The following is a 27440-nucleotide window of genomic DNA, read 5'->3' on the forward strand; positions in this document are numbered from 1 at the left end:
TTATAAATTATTTAATACATACAATTGCATGTGTCGTTCATTTATACTAGAAATAATTAATAATTTTAACCTATTAATAACCCAATGTTGGTCTTAATATAGTAATCACTAAATATATATAAATATCGGAGAATAAAATACATACAATGATTTAAATATCTGAATAATATTTAATATATTTAATTGATTTTTTTCCCTACCAACCTTAATGAGTCTTATAATTTTTGAATAAAACCAGCAAAATATGTTACATATTAATGTATCAGGTAATAAAGACCATTTAAAGTTTATAATAATTACTCATGCTGAAAACATTCGATAAAAGCTCCTTGATGTGAAAGATAAACAGGCAATGTAGTATCAATCACTCACCTTCTACAATGAAGTAATATTTCACGGCACAAGCACTCTACCTCGTAAAATTTTACCACGGTGAGTTTTAGATGCAACAAGGTAATTACAAAACTGGCTATTAAATTAAAACATCAATTAATTAGAGGGGAGAGGCGAGCGGGCGCGAGACCGAGTCGCTCACAACTGGTTTGTTGAAACGATTGCGCCGTGTTTCATCCATAATTCAAATAAAACATGGGGCCCAAACTCCGCCCCTGAGGCACGCCGGCCAATAGCCTCCGTAACGTGCCCGCCAAACAACTCCGCCTGCGCAACTTATCTCCCCTCCTGCTATAAAAATAATCTTATTAAACTATTACCCTTATCAGCTAAAATATATGTGCCAATAATGTTATCGAGACGTGGTCTACTCTATAAGATGCTGCACTTCGTTCCTCTTTGGTTTTGTTCTTTCAAATTTATAGATATACTCAGATCTATTGTCCCTAAAAAAAATATTATCTTTATTTTCTACACACTAAATCACTGTTCGAGGTGCATGTTATTAACACAATCCCAACAAAATATGAATTAAAAAAAAACAATGTGTGTGAAATTTATTAATATAGACTGGACCCTGTATATCAGGGTTAATGGATCATAAATATTATTGGCAAAACTTAGTAGCTATCAGTGTTTGAAATATAAAATATCATTAAGTTTTAAATTGTTCGATTTTAAATAAATCACTTGGGCATTTGCTTTGACTTAATCAACTTGCAATTCAAAAATATTTAGGTGAAACCTTTGCTAAAATTTCTAGAATCACTGACTCACGAATCAGACGCAAAGTAAATTGAATAATGGGCAACGATATAAATTTTATCTAATATACATAAATAATTGATTCATACAACCAAGATATCACTATTAAAATCAATAGAGAAAAACAATATTTGTAGCTCTGCTTAATTGAACAGGAAATACCTAACTGACAAGTCATTTCTATATCAGTGCCAATATTTCGTGAAAGTGAGTTGACGTTAAGATAAACTGGAGTGTCCGGACCCCGGGTTCAATGTCGCATCAGTCACGAGCTTGCCCACTTTGTTCATAAACAACTCATTTGTTTTTTCGGACATTTTGCACGATGACAACCAGTCGACTTACCCTCAGAGATAAGCGACCTTTAAAAGGATATTCATTTGTGAAATCTAATTTGAAACTTGTAAATAATTATAGTGAATAACAATTGTCAAGTTAAACAATTTATGAAATAAAAAAAAGAAACTATTAAAGTAAGTTCTTTCTATCTTTTCTAAGTCAATTCTTCTCTAGTGCTAGCTAAACACATGCCATCATATTGAAAACTGTTCACAGTTTAAAAGGTTAAATTAGTTCGTAGACATTCTAATCTATTGATTCACAATTCCAACGCAAATTTATTTCAACAGATTTGCAAAAAAAAAGGTGCAAACAATTTGTCAGTTCATTGTTCTTTTGAAGTTCCGCCGGTAGGAGTCGCAAAAAACCGAACCTTTCCGGTAGGCACTAATAACAAGGCGCCACTATTTATTTGTTGCCTTTTCTGGCTTAAGGACAAACTAACAACTATAGTATTACTGTCCATTGTTATTTTTTTTGCTCATGCTATTCTCACTCTTATATCTAAAGGCATAGGTAACTTTTGAATTCCAAATAATGTCACTAATATTGATGATTATTTGCGATGTGACACTTATACATTGGCGTTAGTTTGTTAAAGTTTGTCAGTAAATAATATGGAATAGATCAATTTGGCAACATCCGGACGTCAACTATGTTATTAGACCAATTTTGTGATGAATTTTCGGTGTTACTTCCGCATTAAAGTGATCATTTGCTTACCCACAGGGAGATGACGAAGTTATAACAGCGATAATTTTATTTACAAGTTTGAAGTATGCTATGAGTATGTTCTATTGTTCCATTACATCAGTAGGTGTACATGTTTGTCATAGGATCTTCTTTAACGATCTCTACAAATATTGTATAATAGAAAATAGTTTTTGCTTGTTTTAAGTGAGATTATGTATTCTTATTTATATTATTTGCTTTGTATTTTTGTTGTTATCATTCGCAAATTCCACTATCATTACTCACTCCTTCCAATTTTTAAGAAATGGGTAAGATAAGACTTTCTTTGTTTAGTTTTAAACGGCCTAATTTATTTGCAATAGTACGTAACGTTTAAACCATTCCGCATTCCATACAAAGTGCTAATAAATCAATGTTGTTTTAGGTACGTGATACGCGAACATTGTTTTTTGTAGATAACTGGGGGAAAAGAAATGCTTCCGCAACTGATAAGCGAAAGTGAGTCAAGTTTTTTAAATGACAGTTAATAGCTAGAATAGTAAAGTATTGTAAAATGGAAGAGTCTAAATGGTTGTATTGTAGTGACAACTCTGCGGAAGAAGGGCTCCTGCAATTTGAACCTCCAGTAGACGACGGCGGATCGAGAAAGATCCACAATAGCCGAGGTGATTCTTTGGAAAATTATAGTAAAAATTCAGCATTCTAGGGAAATTTATAAGAGATGTTTAAAGGCGATTATTAATTTAAAAATAATTGAGTAATGTATGAAATTAAAATAGGAAATTAAGGCTTTGAGAAGAAAGAATAACTTCATTTTGTTTCATAACTAGAAAGCAAGTCCAATAAACTTAGACGTCATGACCGGCGACAGATTGGTGAACCGTTAAAGCAGCTGGTTCCAACGAGGCACTCAACTCTTAACATCAAAAAACGAAGAATAAGGAACCCGTCTAGTTATTTAGTTAAAGCGTCGTTAAATGTATTCCAATAAAGTTTGTATAGAGGCGTGACAAGGCGCGGACGTCGGCTTTTTGCTTTTGTTCCCCCTCCTCCGTATCGGAAACCCCGCACCCGTCCCCCGGTATCGTTCCACTAAACAAACTTCACGCGGCTACGCCGAATCGATTCTGTCCAACCGCATCTTCTGTGCAACGCCGGTCCATAATAGGAAATCACTTTTTATAATCATCTTCATATTGTTAACGGATCGACTATGAAATTATAGCAGCCGATGCTATATCGTTTTCGCTTCGCTCTCACAGTTTTTGGCGATGAAGGGAAAATGGTCAGACCCAAAAATCATTACCACCCAATCTGCTATGCTTTGTTTCCGTCGAACATCTTTGTCTGCGATTGCTGTGACCGATCTTTCATATTAACCGTTCGTGTTCTGGTGATTTGTTCTAAAATTAAATTTCTAAAATAATAAAGTCCGGTTCGAAGCGAGACGAAACGGTTCGATCAACTTTTTGAGTTATTTTTTTTCTGTCGAGACGTGAATATTGAATATTTCTCACTTATTAATAAGATACATTGTTAGACGTAGTTTATAAATTGAAAACACTTTTCGCAGCACGAGTTTGTTGACCTATGATTGGATTCGTTGTGAAAGAAGCGAAAAAGGTAGGATAAAAAGCTAAAATGGCAGTCTGCGGCCAATTTGAGTGGTCTATTGACGGGGGGAAATGGAGCGATGAGCGTTGCGCGAGGCTCGGGGCGCTGGTTGCAGGAGCTGCGGTGACACGAGCCGCTCATCGGCTGACACAAATCACCAACATTTTCTGTTTGATGACACATTATTAACAATTTCATTCAATTATATTCATCCTGATTGGAATCAATCTGCAAAATTAATATCTGATCAATATTTGGTTTACTCCGTATTTAATTTTTAGAAATTCAAAATCACGAAGATGTACTCAGTTTCAAAAAATTAAAGTACATCATATCTGTAACCGAAGTTAGAAAATGTTGTCAATATCTGCTCATGTATTACAAACATCTATGACTAGAAATACAAATACATTTTACATTAAGACAAATAGTGGCTATCAATGGCTACGGTGAAAGAAATATCTCGTCATTTGAGGTTTCCGCGGAGGCGCGCGGCGAACTAGATTCACACTTTTTGTGCGCGTGCGCCGGATGTGGTGCTGCTTTACTAGAAGCACTGAAGGTAGCGGGTAGGCTTTAATGTAAATATAATACCAGCTTAATTGCCAACACTAATAACTTTATAATACGAGAAGAATCATTATATTTATATCAATGTGGGAATCAGACTATAAAATTATATACAAGTAAAAATAAACTAAGTAGTCTTGAATTACTAAACTGGCAATAAGTTAAAAAAAGCATTTTTTGTACTTGTATATATATTTGTACTTATATTGATTGTTATTTATCGTGCCCAGTATCTAATTTAAAAAGCTTAGCAACTAATTCAGTGTATCGAATACCGCGAAATTTGCAAATAAATTCAATGAACTTTTTACTACTGAGTCATTGCAAAATCATTAATTAACGTTCAAATACAAAGTAGTGATATTATAGCAATTAGGTAAGTAACAGACGTCGCTTTTCTTTAACAAACGCTAGGAATAATCTAGAACCCTTATATTTTCATTACAATTCATGGCAACAATCCTTTTTATAATGACAGCATTTCGTTTGAAAATATTAACGTGCAATGTTGAACTTTAATGTACAGTAAATAAGGACGTTGAATAGTTTTTAATCTAATATAAAATATGTATAAAATTCTCGTGTCACAGTTTTCGTTCCCGTACTCCTCCGAAACGGCTTGACCGATTCTCATGAAATTTTGTGAGCATATTCAGTAGGTCTGAGAATCGGCCAACATCTATTTTTCAAACCCCCCCCCCCATTTAGTTTTTTTTAAATGCTCGCGGCCGGAGTCGCTGGCGACAGCTAGTATTTTATGTTAATCCCAAATATAGCACAGTCAGTAATTTATATCACGTGACACCATAGATTTAATCAATTTACTTAGAACGTGTTGAACTTTTAATTTATATAATTCATTTAATTTACGTAACAGATAAGGCAACTAATGTAATTCATTAAGACCTTACGATAGCTAAATTGTACATTTCAAGTTACTGGAACGATTAATTAAACCTATATATACTAACGCTGATTGTATAAAAGAAGTTGAAAAATCCTTTTATAGTAACATTTGCAATGAAACGGGCTATGTATCATTACGTGAACGCACAAAAAGCGATCAACAAACGTCAGTTGGCGTTAACACAGTGAATTATGGCTGGAAATCAACCGATTTATATCACTAGTTATTGCTACAAAGTTGACTTAACACGATTTATGTCTTAATACAAACTGGTTGGTCAGACATATTACATTTTTTTTAAAATAATATACGTGATAAATATTGAAAAAAATACAGTATTTCATAAGAACACAAAGTTTTGATCCTGTTTTATACAGCTAGAGCAATTGAATTGTAATTGTATTTTTAATTGATATCTTTTAATAAAGAGAAAGGAAAGTTTTTTTAATACAGATTAAATTCTTGTTATTGTAGTCGCATAAAAATATCATTTGAAATAATTAAGTTTATCTCTGTAATTATATTTGAATCAATACAATAAGAGTGTCGAAGGCCAAGGTGCAAATTGCATTTGTGTCTTGGGTTTAAATCTCGCCATGTCCTAATGTGTTTTTCGGTTTACATATGTACATATATCCGACGTTCTTATGGTAAAGGAAAACATCGTGATGAAACCTGCACATACGAGTATCTGCGAAGAAATCAAAGTTATGTGCCGTTAAGTCAACCAACCCGTGCTGGCCCAGCGTGGTTGACGATGGTCTAGTAACCCCTGACTTAGGGTAGGCTCCGAGTCACTTAATTGGAGACGTAGTGAGCTGATGATGATGATGTCTTGATATAGAAATAAAACCTTTAAAATTATGTTTTTCTATCATAAAGTTAAAATGTAATTATTCACATGCATTATAATCCAAAAAATGGTCGTTCAAAAAGTAATTGTGAACGAATAGTGTTACTTACAAATAGACATCAACATTTATCGACATGTTGATAGATTGGAAAGCGCAACACTAGTATGTCTTATTACATTTAATATGTACAAATCCCGTCCTTGTCACAATTGAAATACGGTTTAGATTTGGTTACATTATTGTGCCTCGATTATGACATGTCATAGTACAATTACGTCCAACTAGGTTTTGGATTAGTTCGGAGACCGCTGACCGTTTCCCTCCGGCGGCGCCACGCTACGGTATTTCCCTAATTCAATAATCGTATGACATGGCCGCGTTAACAAAATTAAGTCGTGTCAAATAAAGCAGGCTGTTTGTGGACATTTCTACTTACGAATAGATATTGTACAAATTAACCTGAGTAAAAGTTAACGATATTTTTGTGTTATTATTTCATTTGTTACTCTACCAGTGCATTCTGTCTCTACATAAGTTATTACTTTTAAAGATAGAGTTCGTATTACCCCAAATGTTCACTTTAAACCACCGAAACGAATATGACTTCGACCTACCTTACTAATATTATAAATGCGAATGTTTAGATGTTTGTTTGAAGGTATCTCCGGAACGTCTCAAAGTATCTTGATGAAATTTGGCGCAGATGTAGAACATAGTCTTGAAGAACACATAGGCTACTTATTAAGTTATTTTTTAATGCCGCGCGGACAGAGTCGCGGGCGACAGCTAGTTTGTTATGTATGTGTAATTTATTTAAACGTATAAATCGTCTAGTTTTGTTTGTTTTTTTGCGACGATGGTGATTATGAAATTAGAATTAATTTATCTGTCTGTAGTTGTGTTACTCTGGTGTTACTATCATTCCCCCCAGGCCTTTGAAGGTTAAATACCGATGGCATAAACTATAAAAATGTAAACGTTATGAATTGCTAATGTCATCACACCTTGCGCGTTGTTTGACTTACTTTAGCTTTAACAAGCCACTTTTGGTGTCAATTAAAAGTTGTGAAAAATTTGCGATGTCTTCGTAACAAAAAAGTAGGTTTAAGGTCAAATAAAGTACACTTTTTAAAAGTTAAAGAGTACATTTTTAATTATTTACGTTTATTATTTAATCTGCGTTTTTAATTAACTTCGGTTTAATTAATAAAAAAAGTCGCACGCAATTCCGCAGTGAAAATGTCGCGTTACATTAAACTATTTACAATATTGATAAAAACTAAGCGATATGTATGTTGACAAATTATTGTTATTTATGAAATGCCGGTCACAAAGGCGCGGGTTCGAGGTAAATTTATGTTTGCAGTCTATTGTGTTTTAACCTTTGAAGTTTGTAATACAAATGCGCTTTTGAAATAAATAAAAATTTACGTCATGGTCAGAAATTAATTTAATAACATGAGTACCTTTGAATCGTTTTAACATAGCAAATATGTGAGTTTGAACTCTTTATATAAGTTTTAATATTAAGTTATATATTGTTAATCAATTGTGAAACAAAATCATTTTTAACTATCGACAACTATATACTATACATTCAATAACAGCATTTAACTGAGCTACCAGTAGCCGCCAATACGCGGGATTCAATAAGATAAACTAAAGAGCAAGTTAACTACGATTTCTCCCTTATACTCTACATACATACGTACCTATATTTCCATTTATTTGCTAGGTTTATTAATGTATTAATTAAACTTAAAACTGAATTAGTAACCTATATGTGTTTTTCCAGGCTATGTTCTACATCTATGCTAAATTTCAATGAGTGCCATGCAGCTTTTCTGAAGATACCGTCTAACATACATCCATCCATCCATACATCTAAACATACATATTTATAATAATTAGTAAAATGTGTAGCTTCAAATCGAATCACGTTTCAGTTTACTTGACTTTTTGTGACGTTGTCATAGCAACAAGTGTGGACACATCACTCCTCCACACTTATTATGCAAAAAACTAAACAATTATAAAAATAACAAAACTTAGAAACAAACCTAAAAAAATAACATTAAAAATATTTCGTATAATCTACACGTGGCCTATTTCGTTTCGGGCGTGCACAGACTTGAGCGGGCTACAGGCGCGATTTCAGCGTCCAGTTAAATGTTTATTTTTTAAATACGTAAATAAAGAAACACAATTATCTATTCCATCATCATCAGCTCACTATACGGCCCACCGAGGGGCTCGGAGCCAACCCCCAATTTAGGGGTGACTAGGCCATAGTCAACCACGCTGGCCAAGTGCGGGTTAGTTGACTTCACACATATCATTGAACTTCTTCTCAGATATGTGCAGGTTGCATCACGATGTTTTCCTTCACCGTAAGAATTACATCTTATTTAGAATTATCTATTCACATCTTATCTATTTGTGACGTTGTCATAGCAACAAGTGTGGACACACCACTTTTACAAATAAATCAATTAAAAATAATGTCTTTATTTCTACTGTAATCAATCTGTTATTCTTTGCTTACAGATTAAGAAAGTTACGTTCTGAAACACAATGATTTGGTTACTAATGATATATGAATGTTAGACGAATACCTCAAAATATACTGTAACGACCATTGACGTACATTAGTGGGTAATTTTACTACACCATTAATGCAATAACATCAGGCGAGGTTATGTTATATTTGATAACATAATTCTTATTATATTTGTGGTTTGATCAGTTTATAGACGTGTATATTGGATTGCTTCATTCATAATTTAGTTGTAACGAGAGCTATTATGTTGTTTAGGCATTATTAATGGAAGTTTAAAAAGATCGTAGATTATCGTATGATTTATACGTTAATAGACTTTGGTTTTATGTAATTTGTTTTAAAATTGATGATTTCAAATATTATAATAGTAAAGTAAAAAGTTATGAAATGCAAAATGTAGTAAATATACCGTTGATTTCTGAATCTAAAATCTTTGCCATTATTTATAACCAAACATAGATATAATTATGGTTTAAATTAGAAGAATTTGGTTTTGGAAACACGCGGTAAATCTGTAACTAGTCAAAATAAAGTCGGTAATAATATTAGTTATACAAAACATCTGCAACTCATTTTTGTAATTGTTGGATATGTCTTTGAGAAAACATGGCAGTTAAATTGTTTGGTCTCTAATTTCCATGAAATATCCAGTTCATAGCACGACTTACTTTATATTATTATAATAATTTATTAAAATCTAGTAAGAAAAAATAATATGAATAGATTTAAGAGTGTTTAAAAATATATAAAAAATTATATTCCATTTTTAAAAGTCGACGGATCTCTGAAAAATTTGTATAGCAGTAGGCTAGTTGTTAATCGGCGAGTGTTGGTGCAGTGTAAACGTCACCTAATGTTACTTTAATACGCGCCGGATAGTTCCCCGGTGGGCAATTTGGCAGGTAGCGGCGAAAAAAACCCATTTGCCCACTCACCGTGTGTGGCTTGATGGAAAACTAATTATTTGTCGTGTTTTTTGGTCACTGAAGGGTTTAAAAAATAAAAAAAAACGGTATACGGTAGATCAGAAATTGTTGCGTTAGTTTTTGAAAAGATTTTTTTGGAATAAATTAAGAGATAATTTCATCAGTTTTTTCTTTAACTAATTTTCATAAAAAAGTTTGCATTGTTGTCATCGTTGACTTGCGGTCGCCCGCGACTTCGGCAGCGCAGAAAAACGAAGCCTATACTCGTAGTATTATGTCTGCTAACATCAGATATTTTTTATAAGTAATTTAGACACTACAATTTCTTTAATTGTTAGAACATACATTTAATACATATAATGTAAAGTAAATAGTTGTAATAGTTGACTTTGCAGGTTAATTGTACCTATACGATCCGGATCTTTACAGTAGTCAAGTAGTCATCCCCGTTTAGTAGTGCCTCAGTTACAGTATTGTGAAAATATATTAAACTAGCTTTTACCCGCGACTCCGTCCGCGCGGAAAAAAAAATAGAAAACGGGGTAAAAATTATCCTATGTCCGTTTCCTGGTTCTAAGCTACCTGCCCACCAATTTTCAATCAAATCGATTCAGCCGTTCTTGAGTTATAAATAGTGTAACTAACACGACTTTCTTTTATATATATAGATAGATAGATAGATTAACGACAATACCTTACAATTAGTAAGCATTTTATGAAAGTATAAATTTGCAAATTGATTTTCAATCAGGTATAATTTAATTTTGATTGGTTATATTGGTATTATAAACAACAAGCTTCAAATTAAATCGATTTTAAGTAGTTTCAGATAAATTATGAACAATTTTCCTGTCAAACTTGCAAAACAAATTGATCATTTTGTATTTCTTAACAGGGATTCAGGTATTTGCTGAAAATAATGTTAGCAATATAATCTTCGATTACAAATTTTCATTGAATAATATTTCTTAAGAAATTAAGTTGTTGCAATTATCAAGACAAGAAATTGAAGTTGTTTTATATTTCCAATGTTTTGTTACTAATTTTTATTTTTGGTGTATTTTCAGAAATAATTTTGAATTACTTAGCTTGCATTATATTTAATTTTAAAATACTCCTTACAAGCAGGGTTGGCGACTGGCTGACTATAAAAATTTAAGCTAAAACTTTAAGGTTTATAACACCTTGTGCCGACCCCACGTGAGTGGGAAAAGGCCAGGGAGATGATGATAACATTTAGTTGTTGCGATTTGCAATAATAATAGATCTGTATACCTATTTTTTATCATGCAACATGTTTTAACCAAATTGAATGTATCTATTTAACAAATGGTTTAAGAGATATTTCACTTTCGTTTAACGTTTTGTATTTTTCCGATACATATAATAAAATTAATTTATTCAATAAATCTTTCATATAAAATCATTTATAATTTAATATAAGCTATATATTAAAAAACTTGTACACCAAAACTTTCCTACATTAGATTTCAATTCAATTACTTTGGTGGGGTAATGTGACAATGGCATTATAATATCACGCACCTTTAGTATAATCAGTTACAACCCTTTCTAATGCGAGTTTCAATACCTCTAACGTATAATAAAAATCAATTTACTCACAGGCACTAAACGCATCACACTCCCTAATTTTACCATTTTTTGTTACATCCCTATTTGGTAATTGGCTGTGCGACAGACATTTTCATTGGGGCGTCAACATATGCAGAGTCAGTTTAGAATACTCGAAAAGTAAAGCGTGTTTTGTCAATTTGAAATTAACGATTCAAAACATGTCTTCGGTAATATTTTTTTGAAATGCACATTGAACCAAATTGCTATCAAAAGATCTGGATATGTTTGATGTTTTGATAGTTTTATGAAATCTGAGAATCTAAAATAAGGTGGCTTAATAGTTGGAATACTAGTAAAGACAACGTCGGAATAGAAGATTTCAGTGGCGAAAAATAGATAAAACTTGTACAAATTGAAAACATCACCGCGGCAACCTTGCCTTTTATTTCCTTCCTTTAATCCTTTTTAAAAAAAATATTAAAAATGTTAAAATTAACAATTCCATCTTTCTCTTATATCTACTACATCTCGTTGTTAACTCTAACTTCCCTCGTGGTTCCCTCTTTTTTTCATCTATCTTTTTCCATAACTGAAAAGGGCAAAGATACTTAGTGGCCAGTATGCCACTCTTTTAGCAGAAATTTTAATCTATGTTCAACAAAGAGTATGCGTATTGCTGCACTGAAAAATCGGCAACTCGATTAAAGTCGTAAAAAAGATCGAATTTTGGTAACAAATAGAATTTTTATAACCAAAAAATATCTACTCGCGCAGTAACACTTTAAAAATAGTCAAATGATTACGTTTGGACATTAGCATGTCTTTTATCCGTTTTAATGGTTAACCGTACTTAGTTAACGTCGTAATTTTTCCATCAAAAGACAATACCTTTTTTGCCTAATTTTTAAGATTTTTCCAATCAACATAATCATGCAAGAATATTCTCCAATTAGTTGTTTTAGTATGACTTAAAGTTTTTAATTGCACGATCATAACCGTACGTTTCCATTGCAGAAGAATTCATAGAATAAGTTATTGTCGTATCTCTCATTTTCTTTGAAACTGAGAAACAATATCCATGTTTATGTACAGATCTGTTGGCAGTGGATATCTACTTTTAATATCGTTCGACCCTAATTTCTGTTAATGCAACGCAAATTAAGGCTTCCTAGAAAATGTACAAAAAAACAATCATTTGATAATAATCATAAGTGACAATAAAGCAAGTAGCGCCACCTTGTGCCAAATCGTATTTTAATTAGCACGATAAGATGTGCCATTAGCTAGTAAATTACACGCGGACGCGTTTGCTTTATTTCATTCTACCTTATCAGATAATGTTACATCTTGTACAAAATTACTGGAACGTAATTATGGGTTGCTACTGTGTTACTGCAAATGTTTATTTAATTCTAGCAACTTCTAAAGTCTAGAAAAATATACAAAGAATAAACTAAACTAACAGTCATTCGAAATCAAGCTTTGAATTTGACGTTGCTCGTTGGTGAATAAGTTTACACTTAGTTCAAGACTGAAATATTTAATTATATTTTTAAACCAAAGCGAAGTCAAAAAGGAAATGAAGATAGTTTTTTAGGAACGTAGTAATCAGCAATGGCAATTAAATAAAATCTAATTTTATTTGGATCACCCTGTGTGTTTCACCCCGTGGGTTTCCCTATATAAAACATATCGCCATCCCTGTCATTATCTTAGACAAAACAGGGATAACAATATATTTTAAAAGGAGACTTAAGTCTCAGAAACCCACGGTTAGAAATTAAAACTATAATGTGCATGTATGACTATTTTTAACAACCACAAATTTCCTATGGCTTTAAAATTTACTAGCCATTTCTACGGTTAGAATTTCAGTGTGCTTATAGGAATGTCATCAGCAATAATTGTTATTTTGTATGGGAATTCCCTGTAGATTACTTTTTAATTTATGTCCAAGATATAAATGTCAGTCGGCTTTAGTGGTGTAAAGGTGAGTCGGAATTCTTGCATTCCTACGCCATGTTATCTGAAAGAGGAATCCAACACGGGAGTCATTCCATCAAACTACTACGACCATATTTACAACGCTCTACATTAACCAAAACCATTAGGGTTCCCTAAGTACTAATTAAGTAATCCTTCAAAGATTTAATGTTCCACTAAATGCTATTTTCATACAAGGGCAGGAGAATATGTCAAGACACTACTGCTGTTATTTGAACGCATATTTACTGTGAAAATAGTACTATTTACAAACGTAAATGTAGAAACAACAGCAGTACAATCATAAACATCCTACAGATTACTGTGCTGCCCTCGTGTGAAATTAGCATAATCTGTTTTTGGTTAAATACAAACTTATAATGATACTAGCTGTCGCCCGCGACTTCATCCGCAAGAATTAAAAAAAAAATTAGTGTTCTTTCAGACTATAATAATAATAATAATAATAATAATAATAAACTTTTATTGCCATTGAAATTTACAAACTTTTAAAACACAATGATTTACAATATACAGTGATGGCAAAAGGGGGTGGCTCAGCTTCGCCAACACCGGTTAGGATACAGTGTCGAGCTGGTTTTCAGCCATCCCCTCTTCCCAAGATGATAAAGGGAAAATAGATAGTAGATGGTCGCTGTACACTAGTTTTAAAAAAAAATTAAGAAAAAAAACAAACTTAAGAAAAATAACAAAATTAGTACTCAATTATGTGTATCAAATCACAATTCGATCAAAAACTGAAAATATGTTTCATATCCTATTAATATTTCCGACTCCAAAAACCCAATTATATTTACTATTTAACAAAGAATAAATTATATTAAAGATAATGATCCTCCACTACTAATACTTATGTGAATGTTTTGTATTATTGTTATTGTTAAGTGCGAGCGTGTTCCGGTGCGTGCGAGTGCTCTGTCTGTGTGGAAGTTTGTTTATTTTGATTGAGTGTGTGTGTATTTGTGTGTGTGTGTGTGTGTGTGAGAGAGAGAGAGAAAGTGTGTGTGTGTGTGCATATGAGAACGAATAGTTTGTGTGAATAAACTTACGTTGTCTTGTTTATTTTGTATGTACGTTTCTTTTATATATGTATTACCAATACTCTTTTAAACTTAGGTGTTTCCAGTAGGAATGTTTTATGTTTTCTGCAGCAAGTTGGCGCTTCAGTAGTGCCCACTTATATTTCCGTTTAAAGCTATCGGTGTTCATTTTGTTCCTAAGGGGGGGAGGGAGATCATTCCATATTCTTGCTGCAGCAAATTTAAAACATCCCTCGAATCTTACTGATTTATGCTTGGGTATTTTCAGCAAATTCAACATTGTGTGGCGGCTTCTGTGCGGGAAATCTTTTTTCCACACGAGTTTTTCGAATAAATATTCTGGATTCTTGCTCCAGATCACTCTATGGACAGTACAGGCGTAATGGAGCTCTCTTCTTGCTTCCATGTTGAGTATACCTTTCCTGTTCAAATACGGGGTGATATATTCTCTTTTTGGCACGTTAAAGCAGAACCGAACACACGCATTTTGCACCCTTTGTATAGCCCTTACTGCTGAGTTGTTGAGTCGAGGGCCGTAGATTGTGCTGCCGTAACTGAATTGAGACAGTACCAAGGACTCGCAAAGTAGTGACCTTAATTCTTCTTTTATATATGGTCTAATTTTATATAGGATCTTTAACTTGAAGAAAGCTGTCTTGATTTTGTTGCCAATATGTTCGACATATTTTTGTTCTTCGTCCATCATCAGACCCAAATTACGTGCACATGTCACTCTATCAATTGTTACATTATTAATGTTTATTTGTGTTTCTAATTGTGCCGCATTTTTTATTTGGTTTTTGGTCCCAAAGAATATCATCTGAGACTTATTCGGGTTAAGAAGTAAAGAATTTTTTTGAGACCAACTGTAGACGTTCCTCAGGTCCTCGTTAATTTTAACCGCGGCGTCAACTGCGTTTTTGCTGTCGAATGAGTAGTACAGTTGAGTATCATCAGCATAGAGGTGGTACTTGCAGTGTTTTATTTGCGTAGGTAAATCTGCTGTATAAATTGTAAAAAGAGTCGGACTCAACAGGGAACCCTGAGGCACACCACGTTGGACAGATTTAGCAGTGGAACATCTCTTTAACCCTTCTTTGCTTTCGATTATGACGGATTGTTGTCTCTCGTTAAGAAATGAATGAAACCAGTGACACGTGTTTATTGAAAAACGATAATGCCTCAGTTTGGCTAGAAGCAGTTTCGGCTCCAAACAGTCAAATGCCCGCGAATAGTCTAGTAGCACCATAATAGAGCTAAGCCCCATATCCGATGCCTCCGTCAGATCGTCTGTAACTTGTAGGAGTGCGGTTTCAGTGCCATGCGCTTTACGAAAGCCTGATTGCAGCTTTGGTATTATATTCTTATTCTCTAGGTATTTAAGAACTTGAACCAATACCACTTTCTCTAGGACCTTTGACAATACCGGTAAGATTGAAATCGGGCGTAGATCTTTTAATTCGAGCACTGTATTTTTTTTTTGGATTGGTTTAACTAGCGCTTTCTTCCAACTAGAGGGGAATGTGTTTGTTTCAATAGACTTATTCACCATCTTAGTTATTATAGGTAGTGTAACTTCCAGAGTCATCTTTATCATGTCGATGCTCAAATCATCGTGTCCCGCTGCCTTGGTTTTTATATTGTAGATAATATTTTTTACTTCCTTCTCTGAGACTGGTTTTAAGTTAAGCTCCTCGTGTTCCGGTATATCCATCAGTTTCATACTATTCGTATCCAGATTTGTTCCAGGGCAAGGTGGTAAGTTAAGGAAATGATCGTTAATTTTATCTGGGTCGTTTAGATGTTCAGGAATTGCTCCTGGCTTAGTGTTATTTACCTGGGTGATATTTTTAATATTCCTCCATAGCGCAGAAGGGTCCTTTAAGTTGTCGTTAATAAAGCTATTAAAATAGGCTCTTCGTTCGCGTTCTATCGTAGCCGTCACTAGGTTCCTGAGGTTACGATAGTAGTTTTTGGCACTCTCTTTTTTCAGTTTTAGTGCTTTCTGTAATGCTTGGTCTCGTAGCCTCATCATGAATCTTACCATATTTGTAATCCACGGTTTCGGCTTATCCCGACAGGTTATTTTACGCATTGGAGCGTGTGTATCAAACAGTGACAGCATATAACTATTAAATGTTTCAACCATTTGATCAACATCTTGAAGGTCACCAATGGATCCCCAGGGTATGTGTTTTAAATCTGTATAGAAATGGTCAAGATTTATGTTTAGTAATGAGCGTTTATATTTAATTTCATTTTTTAATTTGGTCTTTCTTATGTCAAAGTCCACAATAACAAGAGCGTGGTCACTTAGACAGTAATTATGTATAATCTGCACATTTCGGCACTTCGACGCACTATCGGTTAGAACGAGATCTAGAATGGTCTCGGAGTGCTGCGTGATTCGGGTGGGTTCCTTAACCAGTTGTTCGAGGTTGTGTTGATGGCAGAAGTCTATGAGTTCTTGCGCTTTTGGAGTATACGGACTTGCCATATCTATGTTAATATCGCCTAAGACACATGTAACGTCACATCTTGCCATGGTGTTAATGGACTCGCTGAGGGCGTCCAGAGCCTCTTGAATTCCCACAGACTCTGGTCTATAGGCAGTGCCAATGGCCAACTTAGTACCCTGTAATTGAACTTCAAGCCAGAGTTGTTCAAGCGCAGATGTAGGGTGTTTTTGTACCTTAGTAGTGATACCTTGTCTAACATAAAAACCCACCCCACCACCTTTTTTACCTTGTCTGGCCCTGTGTAGGAATTTGTAATTCGGAATTGAAGGTACCGCAGCGTCTTCGCCCGATTTGAGCCAGGTTTCATTGAGGGCTACGATATCAGGCGAGTAGTTAAGAAGCGTTGCTGTTAGCTCATCTTGACCAGTGTTTATAGACCTAATGTTTAATAGACCTAATCTCAAACAAGCCTTGTTAGAGGTAGCCATAGCCAAGTAGGATAAGCGATAAGAATAAGAAATTGTTACTTCTGTGAGTGCGTGTCTGTTTGTGTGATTGATGGTGTGATTGTGTTGGTGTGATCGTTTTTAATGCAAGAGGTTTGTATGCCGTGTTGAAAGTAAATTTCCTATTTAGGTCTTTGAATCGGAACGTACACATGGTAACCTTGATACATTGTTTAAAATTTCGTTTAACGTGTAAATTTCGGAGTTGAACAGAACAAGACGCAAGAGTATAATTGTATTTAATATTTCCTAAATATAATTTTACAGTTAGAGTTTTATGCTGCAGTATACAAAAGACATTCGTTAAATAACATTGAGGTTTTCTTAGATTGTATTTGTAGTTTACGTTTTTTAACACTGAGTAAGTAAAAAATAAAATAAAATAACCTTTTACCTCTTCTAGATTCAATATCACATTTGAATTTTTAGTCTTGCAAATAGGTGATGCAATCATAACAATTTTTTTTTTATATCGTTCTTTATATGGGGTTTCTGAGTTAATTATGCAATAAATTAAAATAATCTTATGCTTTACTGACCTTAGACATTTATAACTTAGTTGGCAGTACTTACAGTGTATAACGAAATATAATAGTAACCTAACAAAGTAATACCGCGGCAGTGTAGTTGAGATCAATAAGGTACAAAAAAAACTTGAAACCATATTTATAATAGTTATATTAGTTATTAACGACTTTGTGATTGTAATGAACTGTGAATTGAGAGATGATTTGGCATTATAGAAATAACAAAAGTCAAGTAAATATGACAATTCACTAATATGTAACGAAAACTTTAAAGGTATATAATAGTGAATTTTGGATAAGTGATACATAATAACGGGATCTCTTACGCCCTTCGTTTGATATATTACAAACAATAAAAAGTATGGAAAAAATAGCAAATTTAACGGGTTATGATGATAAATAAATATATAAAGTATGCTAATTAGGGCTAACTGAGATATTGCCAAAAACCCTTTCGATGTCTGCATGGTCGTGAATCCTTATTGCCGTCTGGGTGTGATCACGCCTAACAAAAATGTTGCCATTCTTGGTCCAGGCAAATTTCCATTTTAGGCGACGACACTCCTCGCGTGCCTTGTAAAATAACTGTTTATTGAAGCGCGTCAGCCGCTCGTTGACGTATACGCGACGCGTGGAGGCGGCCGACACGACGCCAGCGGAGTCGAATCCGCGCCGCACCCGCGCAGCGCGTAGGAACTCGTCGCGGGTGCTGCGCCGCACCAGCCGGACGACGAGAGCGCGCGGGCGCACTAGTGTTGCGCCTTCTTCCTTACTTAGGTCATACTCAGCTACGGCCATTTTACGACCCACTCGCTCAGCACTGACGATATCACGTTCATCCAGGGTGACACCGAGTTTTTTGGCTAAAAGACAAGTCAGGTGAAGTGGGCTTTCATTTTTCTCTTCCGGTAAACCAGTGATTTCCAAATCATTACGAATGCGCTCCTGTTCATATTGGTTTATTTTTGATTGAAGATTCGCAATAGTACTTGAGTCTTCTCGATTAACAGAAGCATCCAGTCGTTTCTCAACAATCGCCACACGCTCCTCGACATTACTCATTCGTGAGTTAAAATTCTCTAAAGTTGAAGTTAACTTTTCCATTTTTTTACACAAGTCATTTGTAGCAGTTACGAATTGTTCCGTCACATATTGCTGGATGAAAACTTTAAGCATGTCTGTCATTTCATTTCTCATAATATCCCTCAGGGAGCGTTCCGTGACATACTCCACCTGCTCACGGTCTTGTGCACACGCCGTCGTATTTTTGCGTAAGGTTACATTATCATTGGACCCCCCTGGCGATAGGATGACGTTATCAGGTGGACTCAGGGCAGAAGGACGCAAGAGAATATTACTATTACCCGACTTCGTTATGTTAGTGCTGGGGCAATCGCATTTAACTTTCACATTCTTACATCCGACGCACACACGTTGAAACTTTGACGACATTGTGATCGACTAAAATACTCCGTGTGAATCGATTCAACTGATTGTATGAAAACACATCACTAGTCATTAAACGCTAAAAAAATATTGCAACAGGTAGGTAGTCATGAAAAATTGTCTCGAGTGCAATCATAAAAAGTTAATCGTTATTAATTTATCTATTTCAGGATTTGTTTACTCGCTTATTGTTTCAAAATATACAAATACATTAATTCTCACTTAATAAGCAAGGCAATTTTGAAATTGTCACAATTCACCACATAACTTATAAAAAAACTTAAGAGCAGTTTATAACGATGTTTACGCGACCGAGTGTACGACGCGACTCCTATGTTCTATATCTATGCCAAATTTCATCTTCCGTTGAATCGTACTAGAGATACCTTCTAACAAACATTAATCCATCCAAACATTCGCATTTATAATATTAGTAAGGTTTAGATTTAAATGCTTCGATATTTTTATAAGTACTTGTACGTGATCATAAAACTGAAATTGACGTTATAGTGCAAGGTGTAAATACTTACCGAACCCTTGTAAAACGTTTTATATCGAAATCGATATGTATTTGTTCTCTTTTTAAGTCTGTGGGGCCGCGCGTGCGCCCTAATGGGCCCCTGTGATAACTCTCACTTTTAAAATACCAGTATTCCTATGTCACCCCATAAAACTACACCATAGTGTCAATCGAATAAAACTCTTATTTTATTAAAGTTAAATATCAATTTCCCACGATCGTTCCACTACTTTAAATTCCAGAAACGTAAGTCATTTGTAAAGTTATCTGCACTTTATTTAGAAACGAGATTTGTGTACTTCAAAAAATGTCTTTTTATTTAATAGTACTACATTTGTATACAAATTCTTTGCATTCTTTAAGGTTTTTTGTTAGCTCTTTGATGGGTCGCGTTTAATTGACTATCAAGCTTGTAGTGTATAATTGGTTCCGTAGATATTTTACTCTTTGATCTATTTTTCATTACTTTTTTCTTTGTGGTATAGTAAAAAAAGTAGATAAATTTACTTTCATTTATAACCTATAAATAATTTTAATGTGACCTTTGTCTGGTACGTCAGTGTTTTGTAGCTAAAGACCTTAGCAATTGCTTATACTTCACATTATTAACCGCTGCAATTATAACTGTGAACGAAAATGTTATTATTTAATCCCAAGGCTCACAATTATAAAGCGTTCACTTCAAATGTATCGTTAATAGCTTAATAGCCATTAAGTGTGTCGGCTTGGTTATTATAAGGGTTTAGCAAGTTATATAATAATTTTAAATAAATCTGTTAATACAAACTTTTGAGTAACCGAAATTACAATAAACCTTAACAATTTTACTTTTATAAGGCTGCAACTTCTGCAACAACAACATCTGTTTGCATTAACGGGCCGGCTGGCCCAGTACAATACCACGGCACCACAGAAGACAGGAGAAGTGGAAGTAATTCCGCGTTCCGTCTGATATGTGTGCATTCCGGATCTCTAACATTAGTCTTCTGTCCCTTTCCGCCCTTTTCTTATGAGGTTAGGATGGCAAGGGAAAATTTGATAGAAAAGGGGACGCATAGGAAGGAGAAAATCCTCTTTCTGTTGTCTCCTCCTCCATCGATTAAAGATAGGCAGCGCATCTGCAATTGCGGTTGTGCATAAACAGCGGTCGCATCGCTATTTCGGCGAATTCAGGTTGCTCATTTGCCACCTTATTAGGTATATATAAAAAAATATTGTATTAATATGTTAAACGAAAACAACATTTTTTAGAATGTTACTGGATTGAATTGAACGTGAAATTTGACAAAGTTTTTCAATTCAATTGCCAAGCAGTGGCTTTTAGGTGACAAAGTTTTTAATGTGGAGAAAAATTGCATAAAAAATATTTTTAATCATAAATAATTGAAAAAAATCCATCAATGTGCGATCGACAGTTATTTAAATTATTTAGACTTATGTCGTTATTTTGACTTCGGCGTTGCAACACATGCCGTGTTCAGCTAGAAAACTATAACAGTGGCTACCATTAATTGATACCTAATGGCTTTTAATGTTAATTAGATCTAGGAGTTATGTTTGTTTATTCAATGAAGCGTTAATGAAATATCTATTATTGCATTAAACAGTCGAGATAAACAAGCCATATCTGTTACGGTTGAGGCCACTTCGGTTGACAGGTGTAACTCTTGTAGGTATAACAGTAGAATTCTACTGCCGTGAAACATGTAATACATATTGTCGTCTCTGTTTTATTAAAGAGAATGTAAGGGATGCCAATACGTTTGTATATTAGATTATACAGAGGCCAACTGCTCGATGGAGAGTGCAGGTAGCGATTAAGGTCTCTACTAGTGACGGCCAAGATGTCGTTAATTAAACGTTTCGTTAAATTGTAATCTAGCTCTCGCCTGAGACTCCGTTCGTAAGTAATTAAAAAAAAACTTAATTGGTGTCTAAGTGTTCTTCTAGGCTATGTTTTACATATTTGCCAAATTTCAGCGAGATCCGTTGAACCGTTCTGCAGATACTTTTTTACATTCATCGACGTATAAATCTAAACTTTTGCATTTATGATATTAGTACCTAAGATTTATTTTGTATAGAACTAGACGAAATTTGATGTAGATGTAGAACAGTCTAGAATGAACACATAAGCTAGTAATTAACTTTCTTTTGTCGCGGGCACGGCTAGTAATTAAATGAAATTATTAGTTTTGCCCTATCAGATACATTTATATTGGAAATTTTATACTTTACTGTCACTTGTTGTCTCTAATACGCCAGCGTTAACTTGTTAAAAACTAACTTTGGTAACATAACATTAAATGACATATATTGTTATTGCAATAACTTTAACGTCTAGGTGAACAAGACAAGCCATGCGTTGCTGTACTAATTCATTTGATGTATTAATGTTTAATTATCGCTTTAAACAAACAGAATGTAAAATATGATAATAAAATTCATTACTGCAAGTATGACCTTAACATGAGGCCATCTGTCAATATTGTACAGGCGATTTTCAATCGAAAAAACTTTACTTTACGGAGCATATTCGCTTGAGTCATAATAAAAGGTGCTATAACTGTATGATATCCTGTTTTTTCCATGTGTACGCACTGTGAAGGGATATGTCAAAACAAAAGAAACTCGTCGCAACGGTCTGTTAATTATCTCCGAAAACTAACATAGACAAGTTGTATGCAATCAGAGAAGGATATTTTTTTCTCCTATAGGTATCACTTGTTGCTTTACTCTTTTAACCGTGATTAAGGAAAAGTACTGCAGTGTGCCTACTTCCACTGAGTTTCTAGCTGACTGGCAACGCGTAATTGTAAAGCCCATCGTACACAACGATGTAATAGACACAGAGAGCGTCGCCGACATTTCTATCTGTCATCGTCAAAGACAATCGATCGCAACCTGTTAACATCGTTGTGAGAAAAGTCGGTGCAATTTTCAAGATGGCGGAACAAATCTATAAAGTTGCCATTTACTTGCTATACCTGTACTGATGGAATAGACAACTCGCATCGACGATTCAATGTGTGTTTACGAAGCGCGCACAATGCTATTCTCGAAACGCAACCATACCATATTAGTTTTGACGATTTACGTTTCCTTGTGTATGAAGGGCCTTACGGTGTAGTTACATTAGTTAATAAATCGGTCGTTATACAGCATGCGGGGAGTCCCCGTATGCGAGCTAACGACTAATGAAAATGATCCGTCGATGTAATTTATAATTTTGTATGTAGTTAAGACTAAAGTTGTTTACTTATTTCAAGATGATTATTTCTAATCTTTTTCTTGCTATTTTCACTTCATAAATTTATTATATTTAACATCGCTTCGTATAACATTGCGTGATCAAAGATCGTTAATAGATAACCTAAGGTTGTGCAATGACCAAAGACTAATTAAATATTTACTATAGACAATAGCTGATCATAATTGATTTTTTGTTTTGTGGTATTCATTAAAAATAAGCATAATAGTTATTTGCAGTTTACAGTAAGGTGGTTAATGATATATAAGGTTTTATTTATTTAACTCATCATAAAACTATGTTATTTACAAGTTTCTTGACAGTGTAAATCAACAGTCTGGATGGGTATCGTATAAATTCTTTCACGTATAATAAAATTAATATTCCCATATAGAGTAATCGTAATGGATAGAAGTCTATAACAGGAATTTATATGGTACTATAACGCACTTTTCCCTCACCTTATGCCTTGCTTATTTGATCAAAAGCAATATAAAACGGTGATAAAAAAGCTGATAGGCAGTTAACGGAAATGTAATTAAGCCGCTAGGGGGAGCGACGAGCGACGTTTTGCAAGTCAATGCTGAAAGCAAGCCCTAGTCTAGATGACAATGATAACGTGCTATTAAATAAACTATAATTTGCATAACTTTTTTAAAACATCGCAAACTGTTGTATGCATTTTATTGATCGTAGTTTTACTCGTACTTATGTTGGAATGCATTTGATTAACTTCACTTTACATTACTATTTGTGCATTGTGCCGTCGTTATATTAGTGCGCCCTGTATGTTAAATGAGCGTCGGTGGCTCAGCGGTTAAGCAATTTACAAGATATCTCCAGAACGGCTGAATGGATCTCGATGAAACTTGGTACAGATGCAGAACATAGTCTGGAAGGATACATAGTCTACTAATTAAGTTAGTCTTCTTATTCCGCGCGAACGGAGTTGCTGGAGGCAGGTAGTTAACAGTTAAAATTGATAAAATATTTAAAAATAAAAAAAATATTCTGCAATGGTCAATAGGTATTTTTATTAGGTACTTATTAATACCATTTTTTATAATCTTCAGATGTTCCAAAAAAACTTCATTACTAGTATAAATAGTAGCAATCAGGAAATTGCATAAATTGTGATTTGATTTCGCCTTCTTATCGTGTTTTTCGTCTGATAAATAAGTCTATCAATTTTACGGCAAAAGCAAAAAAACTTTATTCTATACAGGAAATTCAATCACTGGATAAATAAAATATTTTATTAAAATGTACTTTGCCGTGGAAAATTGTTTCGAATGTGTTAAGTTAGTCTTCCATGAGACCTCTTCTAAATAATTAATACGAAAAGTTGAACCTAGTTGAAGGTTCTACGGGCCCACGCAACCAACGCGCGTTAACCGTCCCGAGGGTCGGCCAATTTAATCCCGGAAGCGACTAGTTAGGGGCGAGTGACGTCACAAGGTAACTGGCACGGCAAGGTATAATGCTTATGAAAAGTGGATAACAAAAATCATTGATTCATTGATGATTTGTTTTGTAATAAACAGCATAAAATATGAAAGAAAATAATAAGTAATTTTACGAAATAAAATAAAATAAAGCGTCTCCTTAACAACATTACAGACAAATTACTTGATTTTTTTTATGTTTTATTCATTTACTTACTAAAGTTAGTTTACTAAACTACTTTAGTAAGTAAATGCTAGCTTAAACATAGCTACTACTAATACCTTTGTATTAATTGTAGCTATGTTTAAGTATTGTAGTGGAAAAATGCCTTAAATTAATCACAAAGTGCAGCACTTAAATCATATTTTGAGTCGGATCTGTGTGACCGAGAGGTATCTTGGTAGTATGAATAAAAAACTCTTTAGAAAAAAAAGTGGACAAGCTAGAATATCAAAATTTTAGTGTCTGTTCTAAACATCTTTGAAATTGAAAAAATATGTATTTTTAATAAAAAAAAATGTTAATTTATTCTATATTTTTAACTATCATTGGTACACGATTATACTCATTAAAAATATTAAGACCCCAATAAAAATAATAATTGCCAATTATAAGAATACATATAAAATTGATAATTTTAATCGTATATGTCGTTCGTGATTATTGCAAAAACGTTTTATTGACCATGATTGTTGTCCCGGAAATGTAAGAAACATACGTAACTATATTAATTGCCATCCACAATGTTTCTTCTTCAGTAATTGTCTTAATAAATATGCTTTAAATTTAACTTGTATATTAAATTAAAATTAAAATGACTAATTAAATAAAAATACTCGTTTCCTTCTATGAAAAAAAAAACTAATTACAATAAAATACAAAGAGATTACTAAGCAGTTCAATTTTTTAAATCATAGATAATGCTAAATTCTAAAATAAAAATAAAAACTTAACAATTAAGGAGTTTCCATTTAAAGTGACCGATAAATAGTTTTAAGTGAGGTCGGAATGCCGTTAAAAAAAACAAAAGCCTGTTTACTGCTTAAATAATTTTACCAGTAGGTACCAAAATAATTATAAAATTATTTGAAAATAATTTTTGATACAAGTTTCGATCATCCACGTCGTTACTGAGCAGTTTATTGTAGAAAAACCTTTTGAGATTGACTCTATCTTACTAATATTATAAATGTGAATGTTTTGATGGATGTTTGTTAGAAGGAATGTCCAGAACGCATCAACAAATCTTGATGGAATTTGGCACAGATTTATAACATAATCTGGAACACATAGGCTACTTAGCAAGTTTTTTTTATTCCCGAACAGAGCCGCAGGTGAATGCCAGTAATTTATGAAATCAGATTTTAAAATAGCATTCTTCATTTTTAATAAAAACATGTCTATGCGCGAAGGAACCTGTATTTTAAAATTAAATAAAGTTACGGTAAGTTAGACATCGTGTAATAGATAAAAACAAGTCTAAAATTAATGTTATTATAACACTTTAAGATTATTATGGTGATTATTATTAATATACTGCTATTGCATGTACTGGTTACTCGGGATTTTCCAATTCACATTTACTAAATAATTTAAAATTATAAAATTAATGGTACCAATTTAAATTATTTTACACTGAGAGATATTGTATTTTAGTAATAAACGACTAGAAAAACTCTTTATGTTGCGAAAAAAAAAGCATTTTGATACATAGCCCGGGAGTCATTGCATGAAAACGGAAGACAGAGGCTTAATTAAAAAGTTTATTAATTGCAGCATACGTTAAACGGCAAAATAGACTTTATGCCTGGTTTACATTAAGCCAGTACAGTAGCGCTGGCCTGGCATTGACTGTTGTGGTACACTAGCGCCAGTTAGTGATTACATTATGCCAGTTTAAGTCAGCGTTAATTTTGAGAGCTACTGTCCTACTGTACTGGCATAATGTAAACCATGCATTACGACTTCTTATTGATTGGAGACTCGCCGAGAGAGTCGACTGTCGAAACAATTTTATAAAAACATATATTCATCTCACTCATTCCCTTCCTAAAAAACGAATATAGCAATATGTTTCGGCGGTGGAATTACACGGTTATAATGCACTTTACGATACAAAATGCCAAGTTAACCTCCAATTACTTTTGAGTGCGTTGATAATGATTAATGATTGCGTAATAAAGCGTTAAAACATCTCCAGAACATTCGAGATATTAAGTTTATGTACCAATTTAAAAGTGGGTATTAAAAAGTTTCATTATAAAAGATTTATGCTTTTGGTTATTAATGCAAATGTTTCCGTTTATAATAAACTTAAATTAATCTTAATAAATTTAAATATACAGTAAGATTGAACAAAACAGTTTTTTTATTAATGAATTTACGTATGTGTTTAATTATTTTGTTTGCAGCAAAAAATTGTTTTTGCGGTTGCGAAAAATTTAATAATGTTTAATTAAAATTATTATTCAAAACTATGCAATTTAATTCCAAATGTGTTAAGACGAAGATTAAAAAATTAAACACAAGATAAGATTAGCAATACATATTTTGATTTATTATTAAACTAGCTGTCGCTTGCGACTCCGTCCGCGAGGAATTAAAAAAAACGTAATAAGTAGCCTATGTGCTACACCAGTGCCAAATTTCATCAAGGTCCGTCGAGCCGTTTAGGATATACCTTCAAACATCCATCCATCTAAACATTTGCATTTATAACATTAGTAAGAGTAAGATAGTAAGATGTATTTATCACATGAATAATTGTAAAATTAAGTATAAATATGTAAATAAAAAAAACATACCTTCGTTAGAATTAGCATTGCCGTCGGCACTTCGGTCCGAATCGGTACCGACCAAATTCCGTATACTGAAGGAGTTGATTTTTCTTTGCGGGGGCGCCGTTTCAACTGTCACCCCTGTCACCTCACATCCTTGCGAACCATTCACTATGTCACGGCACACCTCCGTACCGTTGCATACAACAGTCTCTCCGACCCCATCTTCCCCACGACGCGTCGTCAAGTCCATTTTTAAATACTCTACA

The 27440-nt window shown here is 33.7% G+C and overlaps 1 protein-coding gene across 1 annotated transcript in view; it reads right to left on the reverse strand.

Annotated features, from left to right (window-relative positions):
• LOC106714228 (homeobox protein aristaless) overlaps positions 1-27440 on the reverse strand; it is a 73651-nt gene extending 46211 nt beyond the window's left edge. Inside the window, exon 1 of the mRNA XM_014507206.2 lies at positions 27199-27440. Coding sequence (XP_014362692.2) covers positions 27199-27424 — 226 coding nt within the window. The 5' untranslated portion in view covers positions 27425-27440. The remainder of the gene's footprint in view (positions 1-27198) is intronic.

This window comes from Papilio machaon, chromosome 1 (assembly GCF_912999745.1).
Source record: "Papilio machaon chromosome 1, ilPapMach1.1, whole genome shotgun sequence".
Classification (NCBI taxonomy): domain Eukaryota; kingdom Metazoa; phylum Arthropoda; class Insecta; order Lepidoptera; family Papilionidae; genus Papilio; species Papilio machaon.